Raw genomic sequence first — 12,609 nt, 5'->3', positions numbered from 1 at the left:
CACTTGTCATAAAATACCCTGAGACACCCGTCTGGGAAAATCGAAGTGTCAAGCTCAGCATCTTTGCCACATTTCAAACTAGGTAATTACCTGCTCTCCCAAAGGGAATCTGTTTTATGTATTTGTGTCCTTTCTAGGTTATAGGTTTCCCAAAGGCAATGATCTTCCGTTTACTTCGTACAATGCTGAAGTGAAATGTGCGTCTTACAATAACAGTTTAATTATTCCCCATCCCTCTGAGCTACATGATGACCTGTTATATAATTGCTAGTAATATAGAAATGTGCCTGCCTCGTACAAACCCCAGCAATGAGTGGAACTTTTTATTTGACCTAAAAGTAAATTGCTTCTTTACTTCTCCTTTACAATATAAAAAGCCATTTCCCCACCATCCCAAGTTGTTAAGTCATTATCAAATAAACAACACTACATTTTAGTCTTGTCGTTTTTATTGTCTGCAGAGGTTTGGTGTTTTGTTGTTTTGTTTTGTTTTTTAACTACACACAACAAATACTTTGATAGAATCTAAAATAACAAAATAGTTGAACAACCTTTTTTTTTTTTTTTTTAGATTTACATTTGTATAGAAACAATCTGTGGAACTCCTCACCTCAAAACTAAGGTATCTGAAAACTGGGATTCATCAGTGTCGCTTTAAATAAGAGTGTGGTTAAGAGTCGCAGTTCCCATTTTCAACTGAAATGTGTCTCTATGCTGCTTCCCTTGGGTCCAGAGCTTAAGGCCTTGGGAAGGTGGCCGAGGGAAAAAGGGTGGCTGCTCTCCTATCCTTCTCGTGTGTGGAGGACAGTGATTGGAACAGGGTTGTCATGGAAGCCAGGAAGTCAAGAAATCAATTGCACATCTCTAGTCGCCAAGGGTCAAAGTCATAGCGCGTCTTCCCACAACTCCCTATCTGTAGATGTAAAGTTCCATCATGATGGCCCAGATACTGTCCCCTCCCCAAACGCTCCCTGCCTTCGCTAATCATGTCAGTTATTATGGGTAGGCTGTGGCTACGGTCCATATGTCCTCCCCAAAGGCCAGTCATTTTGTCACATTTAGGTATCACTTTTTGCATTATGTCACTTAGATGCTGTGTCGTGTGCCCAGTTAGGGTCTACCACCCGCTAAGAAATGCCTCACCCCGCCCTCGAATCCCCAAAGCGCCTAAGAGTGAAGACCCCCTGGAGACAGTGACTTCGGTGGAGCACCTCCCAGAGATGCCTAGATCATGCCATTGATCTTAGTCCACTCGTAGATGTCCTGCTCGCACACGATGTCGGAGTTGATGAGCAGGTATCTGTCGCCCACGCAGAAATGCTTCTGGCAGGCGGCACATTTGAAACACTCCAGGTGATACACCTTGTCTTTCACCCGCATCGTCATCTCATAGGCACGGATCCGCTTGTCACAGGAGGCGCAGAGACCATCTTGGCCAAAAAGCCTGGGGGAGGAGAGGGCAGAGAAAGAGAGAAAAGCTGAGAACACTGGCAGAGATACTGGAAGAAAGGGCTTGAGGAGGAGGCTGAATTTCCAAGATGTCAGGAAGCAAGGAGGAGTTGGGCTCACACAGATGACCGACGCGTACAGCCTTTCCTGTGGTTTCTGGGATGAAATCGTAATCTGTGGCGTTTGTGTTTGGCATAACTGGCCCCTCTTCGGAGCTCTCTCCCTGCCTGCAGCACCCCCTCCCCCCCCAAACACACACACACACACACACACACACACACACACACACACACACACACCTCTAGGCTGCCCCGGGCCCTCCTCTGTGGAAAAGACTCACCGGAAGTGATCTAAGTTCAGAGGTTAGGTATGTATCCCGTGTCCCCTCCCAGGGGGACTTGCATCTTAGAAGAGAAGCTGCAGTAAACCCCGGAGGGACCCGCTGACAGAGAATTGACCAAGAATGTAACGAAATGGGCATCTTTCAGAGGCTCTCAAGTTCTATCATGCCAACAGCTACTAATTCTGTAAGCTACCAAGGCCACCTCCACATGACTGTCCACGGGGCCCCCGGCTTCTGGGAGACAGAAGGGCTTGGACAGAAAGCACGTGGTACAGTTAATCAGCCTCGGAGACCTAGAGGACAAATAGCACCTCTCTACGTTGAACGGAAGATCTTAATTCAAGGTCCTCGCTGCCCCGTTGCCATGAATCTTTGGAGAAACTTCTGACATTGAAATAGAGACTCTCCTACGTCTCCATAGACCAGTCAATGAATATTTCACTAGACCAGTCTCTGAATATTTTAAGCACTATCCAGTGACAATGTGGGAGATGCACACAGTGGAGCCAAGTGCCGTGGTTCTTCGAGTGCGGTCCTGGGACCACCAGCATTTGCATCCCCTGGGAACTTGTCAGCAATGCACATGCTCAGGGTCCCCTGATTGAGACCCTCGCTGGCGGGGGTGAGGCCCAGCGTTCTGTGTGTTAACGAGCACTTACAGGTGATTCTGGAAGTTAGGGAAGCAGCCAGCAAGCGTGGATGAGTATCCCAAGTACTGGAATCAGAAGAGCCAGGGGTAGTCAGCCCAGGAGTCCCCCCTGAGCGCCTGTGACTCTGGGGAGACCTCTGGTTCCTGTGAGCTGTGAAAGGGCAGTGAGCATAGCATCCACCTCACTCTGCTGCTAGAGGATCTAAGGGAGTATGTCACAGCACCAACGGTCAAGGGCTCAGCCAACACTGACTGTGTCTTAACGCATCTCGGGTCTTCCCAACTGCACCAGTCTGGCAACAGAAGTCATTTTCACACGTGCCTGATAGCGTGGCCTTTTAGCAGGTCCTTTTCACATAAAACCTTTAGGACAATTTTAGGTAAGTGCTTGTTCTTACTGGAAGTTCTTATTAACCTCAGAATAGCAGGGGATCAATCGGTAATGTGTTGTAGGGCAGATAAGGGCAATTGACAAATTAAGAAACGTTTGGGCGAAATTTAACGGGATGAAGCAGACCTGGTCTGAGGGCAGAGAGCTCCCTGCTAGAGCCAGGGCCAGCTCGGTTCCCTCCGAATCCCGCTTCCCATTGGAAGAGCTTGGGCGTTTTCAAGGCACCACCGGGGAGCGAGTGAACTCATTACTGCGGGAGAACATTCTATCCCAGCGTAGCAGATGGCGGAGCGGTAGGAAACCGCCATCTTGGAGGTCACAGAGTGGAAAGGCAATTCTGGTTTCCTGACTGTTCAGTAAGTTGAGTTTGGGCCTGAGCAAGGCTCAACGACTCACAAAACAGTGTGCGTGAAACGAAGCCAACCGCCTGGGGTGTGTGACCCTTAAGGAAGGACAGCGTTTATTAAAGGGAAGTCGGGGGTAAATTACAAGACACATCAGGCAGCTAATGAAGGGAAGGCCGAAGGAGTAACATTTGGGAGACAAGTTCAGGTCTCGTTAGCATCGCCTCTAACAAGCCAGGTGCCCCGGAGCACAGGACTCCTCTCTCCCGGCTTCTGCGTCTTGAGTTGAGCAGCAAGGGGACTGGAAGCGAAGGCCTCTGCAGCCCCTTCCAGCTCAGGTATTGGGAGATTCGGCTCCGAGTAAAAATACTAGGACTTGACATCTAATGTGAGCATTCAGCGCTGGCACTGAGAACTGGGGCCTCAGGCTGGAGATCCCACCTACGTTGGGATCCTTAGCACCAATTACCTAGGGCAGTGGTCGGCAAACTGCGGCTTGCGAGCCACATGCGGCTCTTTGGCCCTTTGAGTGTGGCTCTTCCACAAAATATCGACTTCTGTGCATGGGCCACGAAGTTTCAATCGCACTGTACGTGCGCGCCCGCACGTGGTATTTTGTGGAAGAGCCACACTCAAGGGGCCAAAGAGCCGCATGTGGCTCGCGAGCCGCAGTTGGCCAACCACTGGGATAGGGGGCAAGGACACTGGACAGAAGGCAAGCAAGGTGCACACAACTGCATCTTGGGCTGAGTCCCTGGATGTGGGGGGGCAGGGAGGGGAAGCTCTGGCCAGTTGGCAAGAGGACTCTGAAGTGTAAGTTATGTCTCCAGGTCACCCTGGCTCCAGGCACCAGGCAAGGGTGTGGGGTCTTGGTGCTCCCCCAGCGCAGATCATTGGTTCAGGTGATCTGGGCGTCTGGGGGGAGTGGGCATGCTTCTGGCTGTAACAGATGCAGGTGCTGGCTGTTGACAGTGAAACCACTGGGTTGGTGGGCGCCCTGCACACAAAAATTGGTAAAAAGAGACCAGAAGGGATGTGGGCCAGCACTCACAGTAACAGCTACTGTTAGGTCCCCAACGACACGACAACACAACACAACACAACACAACACAACACAACACAACACAACACAACACAACAGTGCAGGCTTTAGGCCCCGTGTGGTGTCTCATGAATATTTGAGGATAAATGTCTGGAAAAGACTGTAACTGGCGAGTAGGCCATTGGAGATCCTCGGGAGAAGTTATCCCAGTGGGAAGACCTGAACCTCAGCATAGGACCCCTTGAGTCACTCCAGCATGCCCTTGTTAAGACACTGACAGATACCTTCCAAACAAGTTCGTGGCTAAAGGGCCATCCCGAAGCAAAAATAAAAATATTTTTCTCCTCTGTCAAGAGGTGTCACGTCTTAAGCCTTCTCCTGCCCATTTTAATAACAATAATATAAATATTAAAGGATGGCTGGAACCGCCTGCACTAACACAGTTAATTAACATGTTGCCTAGGAATGTAGCAGGGAGAAGAATTATTTCATGTCACCAAGACACAAGTTAATTAACACTGGATTCTCCCAGACTATTTCTTTCTCTCCTTTTTAAAAATGGAAAAGATTAACAAGGCCAGGCAGCACCGGGTTTATTCCTGAATGTTATATAAAACCGTAGAGATAGGAGAAGCCCCGGCTCTTCTGACCTCACTCTCCCGGCACTTCATTTAATAAGATTCAAATGATTTGACAGGGATGTAGTCAGGGGGCCCAATGGGAATCATTTGCTCGTCTGCCTTCTGCATCGACTTGGCAAACCGGTCGCCAGCAAAATCAGGTCTCTATTTATCCCGATTCTATTTCCTTTTGTTACTTATAAGAAACTGACCAAAAAGATAATCATGATCACTGAAAACCCTACTTATTTTCTTTGAATCACCAAATTTGCAAGGACTTTATCAGGGAATTTAGGGGGGGGGGGGAGCTTATCCTATCAGCCTCTCAGTAAGCAGATAAGCTTTCCTCACTGTGGAATTGCCTGCAATTTTTTTTTTTAATGTAAAATGCTTGCAGGGTGGGCTGGGGAGGAAGAGCTGGCCTGGCAGCCAAGGGCACTGGAGTCTAAACAAGCTTCGCAGGGCTGGGTGGTCCCCGTGTATTAGGGCTGTATGCTCCACGGACCCTCTGCCACAGGAAGATGGCAAAAAACTGACAGCTACACAGCTGAGCAGATCTGACAACAGAGGGCACAGAGTTACCTCCACAGCAGCTAATGTGAAACTGGAAATTCTAGAACATTCCGGGCAAAGGCACTCATTGAGTGCTGGAAGGCGCAAATGGCCAATCGTATATATGATCTGGAGCCTTAGAGAGGTCCTCAGTGGTTGTCTCAGTAGAGGTCCTATTTGCCCTTCTATGCTCCCATCTCTTTGTTCTTTAGACAGATGTCCTTTTTTATAACAATATCTATTTTTTATATGTGTATTTTATTGATTTCAGAGAGGAAGGGGGGAGAGAGAGAGAGAAACATCAATGATAAGAGAGAATCATTGATTGGCTGCCTCCTGCATGCCCCCTATTGGGGATCGAGCCCACAACCCAGGCATGTGCCCTGACTGGAATCAAACCAGGGACCCTTCAGTCCGCAGGCCAACGCTCTATCCACTGAGCCAAACCAGCTAGGGCAGCAGGAGAAGTCTTAATGGCAACATCAGGAGGGTCAGTTACAAGAGCAGCTAACATCTATTTGATATTTGTGCACCAAGTCAGGCACCTTACGTGTATTACCCCATCTAACCCTCACCTCCTCTTTGGAAGTAGGTATTGCTATTATCCCCATTTTACAGATAAGGAAATCGAGGCTTAGGAAAGTTAAGTAACTGACCCAGGTCACAGAGCTAGAAAGCAGTGGTGCCAGGGCTCAAACCTACAACCGACTTCACGGCCTTCCTACGGTGACAGTCAAATTCTTGGAGCACCATAGTGGGAACACGCTTCCTATATTTAAGTTTCTCCTCCCATCACATTGGAGTCATGCAAAGGAATAGTTATAACCGATAGGGATGCTTTGAAGCATTACAAGAGCTCCTAAGAGCCCACCCTCACACTTACGAAGTATTCTGAATTTTGCGTTTATCGTTCTCTTGCCTTTAAACTATTTGTCTTTAACCCCCGTAGGAATGGATGGAAGCCTGCTTCCCAAACAGGAAGAAATGCCAACTGCTTCTCTGCAGGGGGCCGCGGAGACAGCCTCTGCAGCCCGAGCTCATTCTGGCAGGCGCCCCGCAGACGGACCCAGACTCCGATGTCTGTGGACACCGGCCGCCCTGCTGAGGGCCCCGAGGGTGGCGGTGGCGAGGAGGGTACCTGAGATAGTCCCTCCGGCAGAGCTTGCGGCCCAGCTTGTAGTAGAGGCGCCGCCCCACCTCGCCCAGCCGGCACCCGCAGAGGTCACAGCTGAGGCAGTCCTCGTGCCAGTACTGGTCGATGGCCTTCAGAAAGTAGCGGTCCCCGATGTTCTGCTGGCAGCCTCCACATGTCAGCAGGGACGGAGGGATCTGCAGCACCTCATCCACGGGCTCCCTAGGAAGAAGGCCGAGCATTAGGGTCGAACTCATGGTGGTGAGACAAGCACCCAAGGTCACCCTGAGCCAACAAACAGGGAGCCTCACTCAATGGTCTGTCGGTGACATAGAGAAAGGACAGGACAACCTACCCACAGGCTGGACTGCAGAGGGGCCCTGCCAGCCCTGGGTTAGGACAGGAGGCCCTTTAAGAAGTAAATGCAGCCCAGCCGCATGGCTCAGTGGTTGAGTTTCAACCTATGAACCAGGAGGTCACAGTTCGATTCCTGGTCAGGGCACATGCCCGGGTTGTGGGCTCAATCCCCAGTGTGGGGTTTGCAGGAGGCAGCCAATCAGTGATTCTCTGTCATCATTGATGTTTCTCTCTCTCTCCCCCTCTTCCTTCCTCTCTGAAATCAATTTTTTTTAAGAAGAAGAAGTAAATGCAGGGCCCCAAAAGGCACCCAAGACCACTGTAGGTGGTACTATCCCCGCCCCCTCCCCAGCCCAGCACCATTCTCGCACCTCCAATCCACCTTCTCTTTCCTACTCTCCCCTCCTGTTCTCCTTTCCTCTCTCCACATTTCTCCTTCTTTTCCCTCCTCTCATACCAGGACCCAAGTGCACTGCTGAACCCCAAAGGAGGCATTTGGACTGAGCAGTTGCTTACTGCCAGGACAGCTGACTATTTAGGCTAAGAACCTGCAAATTTCCTATGGAATCTACCTGCCACCTACCTCAAGTCCTTCCCGACTGCACAAAAGCAGAGGTGAGGAAGAAAGTGACCAAAAGTGATCATTTTAGTTTTTCTTTTCAAGATACAAATTCCCTCAGGACATGACAGGAAGTCTCATTATTTTATTTTCTTTTGTTACAGAAATTCCTTATTCCGTCCTTCTTACCTAACGAATCCTTGGAGAACAATCCCAGGCGTTAAGGCCATTGTTAAACGTATAAAGACATCAACTAGACCTTCCCGCAAGTGAAATGCTTTACGACTGCAAAACTGATTTGGATAAAGTTGATTTAGAAAAGAAAACGGGGAGAAGGCAACAATTATTTTCAAGGGAGTGGAAGGCAATTAGACTCTAAAATCTCCATCCAGGCAGTTGTTAGCAGTGAGCTCACGGTATGTGTTCTTTCATTAAAAAGTCATACAGCTTCTGACTTTGCTTAACTCGAATCTGAATACTTCTGTTTTTACATTTTAAAATAGATGACGTTATTTGCCAAAGGAAAATAAAGAGTAGAAGAAAAGATTCTAGCACCAAATGGGACACAGGAAAGACCCAATACCTGTTGATTTGTAATAATTAACAAGTGCTCTTTGAACCGTACTCAAACACGAATCTACTTTTAAAGTATCTATTCTGTACTTTTTTTTTTTAATACACCTGCTTCCAACTGGGAAATTCCCAAAGGGAAGTTAGCCCTGGGTACCTTGAGGGTATTAACTCTGTACCTCCTAACCGGCACTATCCTTCCAGGTGGCCTTGTGGCTTGACTGGCCTGTGCCCACCGAGCTCAGCACCCATTACACTTAGGGACTATGAGGCCCAGGTCATCCGTGTTGGTGACACACTGTGACAGCTTCAGGTGGCTCTGTCTGTACGTGCACCCCTCCCTGTGACTGAGGGAAAACTGAAACCAAGCCCACACTTGGTAGATGGAGTGTCAAGATCCTTCATGAGATTATTTCCTTTTAGGACAAGGAAGTGTGAAACCCGAGCCAGCTTTCTTCTAAAAACTCCAGAGTTTAAAATAGTTTTAAGAGTTCTCCGAAGCCTGACTTGCTTTTCTTTGTTTCCACGGATTAGACATAAATAAGACTTTCCATTCTTCCTTCTGAAAAAAATGTCCCCAGCCTTTTCCTGTGCATCAACTCCGAATTGCATCTCTTCTCTTTCCACAGTCCCTGGTCTTACTCGGGGCTTTCAGAAACACTAAGGCCGTGGTCGGCAAACTGCGGCTCTTTGGCCCCTTGAGTGTGGCTCTTCCTAAGCCTTAGAAGGACCCTAATTAAGTTAATAACAATGTACCTACCTATCTAGTTTAAGTTTAAAAAATTTGGATCTCAAAAGAAATTTCAATCGTTGTACTGTTGATATTTGGCTCTGTTGACTAATGAGTTTGCCGACCACTGCACTAAGGGAACCTCAACATCTCTGGATGCCTTGATGCTGATGCTGCCAGCCAACTGTGAAAGAGGAGAATTTGCACTTAGCCGGTGCAAAAACTGTTGGAATTAAAATGAATTTCTCTTGTTACTCACGGGGAGGTGCTGGGGCCACCAACCGCATAGTAGAGAAAACCCGTGTTCATGGATTCTGGCTGTCTTTCTGTCTAAACACTTCATTTGCATATGCCTAGGCAAGTTTCTATCTGTAATTTGGCGATGCTGGTCACACTGACCCAACTTGGCTTTGAGTGAGTACACAGTGAAGCTGGTAGGATAGTGGTCTATAATAGAGATATTAAGCAAAACAGCTATTGTGATGGCCCGAGATAGGAAAGGACAGGATAAGATATTGGCTCTATCTATCTTCCTATAATTAATGACAATACCGTATTATCTCTGGTGGATGTTCCAAGCCAATAACTGTGTGGGATTCACCTTCCAATTAAAATTTCATAATCCCCCTAGAACCTATCTGACTATTACACCTGAGTGCACCTCATCCAGGATTTCTCGGATAATTTCCTGACAGTTTCTGAGAGAGAGGGGATGTGCTGCAGTAATTCCTCATCAAGCTGGTCCATCTCCCATTAGCGCCTGTCCTTCTTGGGCCAAGGGTGAGGCACAGGATGGAGTAAGCATCCTTCAGCAGGTGCCTGCTGTGTTATGAGGTTAGAATGTTTCAATTTCTTAATCTCAGTGAAAAAACACAAACTTTAAAAAGGGCAAACTTCCTTCAGGGAACTGAAACCGCCAGATTTATCTTCTAATAAAAGGATTAGTGGCTACCTTCGGCTGATCTACCCAATTCACTCTTATTGTATTACTATGGTCTTGCCCAGCCTCTGAGAACTCAGAGCTAAGTTGGAATTCTAGGTTTGTTGGGGGGGGGGGGGGGGGGGAGAGTGAGCAAACCACCCTTTAAACCTAGTGTCCGCATATGTATGAAAAGGAATGTTATTTTTCTCCTGAGAATGTAAGGAAGCTGGGTGTTTTTTGTTTTGTTTTTTGTTAGAACAAACCTAACTCGGTAGAGAACTGGTGCCTGAACCTTCAAGATTGAATAGTGATGTTTATATTCTCGTTGGATCATGGCACTTCCTGTGTTTTATGAGAACATGCTGAGCTTTTATGCTGGTAACCGAGGGTAAAACCCAGGTATATAAACACCATAGAAGGCTGACATGGGGGGGGGTGGGGAGGGGGGAAGGGGAGACTTCAATCAGGAAAGCACAATTCTTTTAAAGCAGGAAAAGGAAAGAAAACAAAACAAAACAAATGCCTCTTAAAAGCACAAATGGACAAGTCATTAACCAGCTCCTTTGGTCTGTGTAACAAATCCCTTCAAAGGATTAGATGGGGGACTTCAAAGGAATAAAAATTCTCAAAACCAGACAGCTAATGAATCTTAAAAGGGCATTTGCGCGGACGGGAAAACGGTGTTTTAAACAACCCTTTCCCCCCCACGTTAACACTAGGGGACAGGCTGGAGGCGCAGGGGCTGGGCGCAGGGAAACACTTCCAACCAGTAAGAGACTCAGAAAGCAGATGCGGCAAAAGCGCATGAGAGCTCTAGTTCTCTGACCCCAACCCCTCCGAGGCTGTGATGAAAGCTGTGAGGCTCCGATCCCCAGAAACATTCACCTAGACACCAACTGTGCCCTAACTTCCCAGGTTCACAGGCCCCCATCGGAGGACTCCCCTCCCCTCCGGCGGCCGGAGCGAGCTCCGAGGTGGACGCTCACACCCCCTCCCCCGCCGGTCCCCGGCTCTGCCGGCGGCTGCTCCACCTGCGGACCGGGAAGGAGGCCGGGAAGCGGGCTGTCGGGCGCTGGGGAAGCCCCCCCTGGGAATGTCCCCGTTTCCAGGACCACATGGACAAAGAGAAAGGGTCCCGAGCAGGAGCGAGAGGGGCGAAGGGCGCAGAACCAAGCCCTCGGCGCTCTCGGGACTGCACCTGCGCGCCTCCGCGCTCCCCCGGTGCCTGCTCCGGTGCAAACTTTCTGGCCCGCGGTGGCTTTGGGAGCCTCCCGGGGAGAGGGGAGCAACCCGCCCGGGCGCAGGGGCGCCAGGCTGACCCCCTCTCCCTCCCGCCCGCCGCCCAGCCCCCTTCCCAGTCCCCCCAGGGTCGCCGCGAGCAAGGAGAGCCCCGAGCGAGCGAGGCAGAGGGAGCCAAGGGCACGCGCGGGCGCGCACCTGGAGCCTTCGCGCCAGCCGCCCCGCTCCCCGCCTCCCAGGGGCGCGAGGTCGCGGGCACCGCGCTCCCCGGTGGCAGGGGCGCTACACTTACTCAGACGGGTCCAGGCTCTTCCTCTCGATGGCCGAGGACATTGGGGAGGGAGGTGGCGTGCCAGGCGGCGGGGGCGCTCCCTTTGTGGCTCGGTGCTGGCCGGCGGCCGGGACTCGGACCCCCTCGGGTGCTCGGGCGCCGCCGCTCCTGCGCCTCTTCTGGCCGGGGCGCTCCGGCGGCGAGCTCGCCCCTCCGCGCTCAAGGACAGTCACCGCGCTCCCTTCAAACGCCAAAGAGAGAGAGCGAATCACCGGGCTGCCGGGCGCCGCGGCCGAGGCGGGGGACCGGGGCGCGCAGCCTGGCCCTGGCGGCTGCAGCAGCTGCTGCTGCTCAGGACTTAACCTTCCATCCCGGTCCCGCCGGCCGCCGCCGCCGCCGCCCGGTCCGGCTCGGCTCGCGCGCGGTCGCACGCTCTGCGCCGCCCGCGGGATGGTGCGCGCCCGCCTGGCCGCCCGGAGCCCCTCGCACCTTCCCCCCGGGGCGCGGCGCGCAGCTCGCAGCCGAGGGCAGGGAGGGGGCGGCGGCCTGGGGGCGGGGAGGGGATCGCGCCTCTCTCCCTGGGCTCCCCCCTCTCTCGGGAAGGTCTATTTTCGCTCAGCTTCCCTCTGTCTCTGGTTTCATTTCCTTTTCCTGATCACGATTCAAATACAATAGAAGGAAATCACATTTAAAGGGACAGCTGCCCGGTAGCCCCCACCCCCATTTTTTCTTTTTCTTTTTTTTAATGGGGCTCCTGGGGATTTGCAATACAAACAGCAGCAGCAGCAGCAGCAGCAGCAGCAGCAGGGCAGCAGCAGGACAGACTTGGCTTCTTAAAGGGGCCAGCGTTGGGGACAGGGAGTCGCTCAGTGAACCTCTCTCCTTGGAGAGGCGGCTGGGCTGCCTCTAATCATTCCCAGGGCTTCCCCTCTTCGCTTCCCTTTTGGTTAACGAAGGCTATAAAAGTAACCAGCGGGCTGCTCAGGAAGAAAAAAAAGGCAAGAATGTGAAATAAGCACATACAGAAAGGCAAACGTCCCGAGTGGCTTCCGCGCCCGTCCGGGGTTCGAGGTCCCAGGTCCCAGGTCCCAGGTCCGCGGTTGTGCTGCGCGGGTGCCCGGGACAGCGCGGCTCTGCGGGCCGCGGGCTTGTGTCCGCTCTCCAGACAGGCGACTGGAGCTGTGCAAGCGAGGACTGCGCGGGCCGGGTCTGCCTGAGCGCCCGCCGGGGCTGCTAATCCCAGAGGGAGGGTGGTTGGGAGGGACCACGCTGGTCTAGTCTCCTCTCCTCTCCATCTGCTGGCGGCCGAATTCCCTCCCTCAGCATCTTTCAAAAACCAGACTCCTGCGGCTAACCTGTCCCCCCCCCCCCCCAACCCCTGTGAAATGCCAGCCATCCTCTCTGCACAAGAGAAAGTGCCTTTCCGCTGATGGAGAGCA

The 12,609-nt window shown here is 51.3% G+C and overlaps 1 protein-coding gene across 2 annotated transcripts; it reads right to left on the bottom strand.

The window, feature by feature from the left end:
- Nucleotides 1-431: 431 nt before the first annotated feature.
- LMO2 (LIM domain only 2) lies at nucleotides 432-12,387 on the bottom strand. 2 transcript variants are annotated; one of them, XM_059709731.1, is made up of 4 exons: nucleotides 12,194-12,387; nucleotides 11,192-11,411; nucleotides 6,529-6,744; nucleotides 432-1,444 (listed from the first exon to the last, which is right to left on the bottom strand). In XM_059709731.1, exons 2-4 carry the CDS (start codon nucleotides 11,230-11,232, stop codon nucleotides 1,225-1,227), a joined length of 477 nt encoding a protein of 158 aa, XP_059565714.1. In that variant the 5' UTR covers nucleotides 11,233-11,411; nucleotides 12,194-12,387; the 3' UTR covers nucleotides 432-1,224. The 2 variants fall into 2 exon arrangements, with proteins under 2 accessions (XP_059565714.1, XP_059565715.1); XM_059709732.1 differs by lacking the exon at nucleotides 12,194-12,387 and adding an exon at nucleotides 11,534-11,687.
- Between the last annotated feature and the right edge of the window lie 222 nt (nucleotides 12,388-12,609).

This window comes from Myotis daubentonii, chromosome 9 (genome assembly GCF_963259705.1).
Source record: "Myotis daubentonii chromosome 9, mMyoDau2.1, whole genome shotgun sequence".
Lineage (NCBI taxonomy): Eukaryota > Metazoa > Chordata > Mammalia > Chiroptera > Vespertilionidae > Myotis > Myotis daubentonii.
Note: the sequence above shows the minus strand (reverse complement) of the source record. Positions and strands in the feature narration are given on the sequence as shown.

What these genes read in the sequence shown, in the direction of transcription:
- LMO2 (XM_059709732.1), bottom strand. An exon ending in AAGAGCCTGGACCCGTCTGA is followed by an intron (nt 6,745 to 11,191) that starts GTAAGTGTAGCG and finishes CCTTCTTCCTAG; the next exon opens with GGAGCCCGTGGATGAGGTGC. An exon ending in TGCCGGAGGGACTATCTCAG is followed by an intron (nt 1,445 to 6,528) that starts GTACCCTCCTCG and finishes CTCCTCCCCCAG; the next exon opens with GCTTTTTGGCCAAGATGGTC.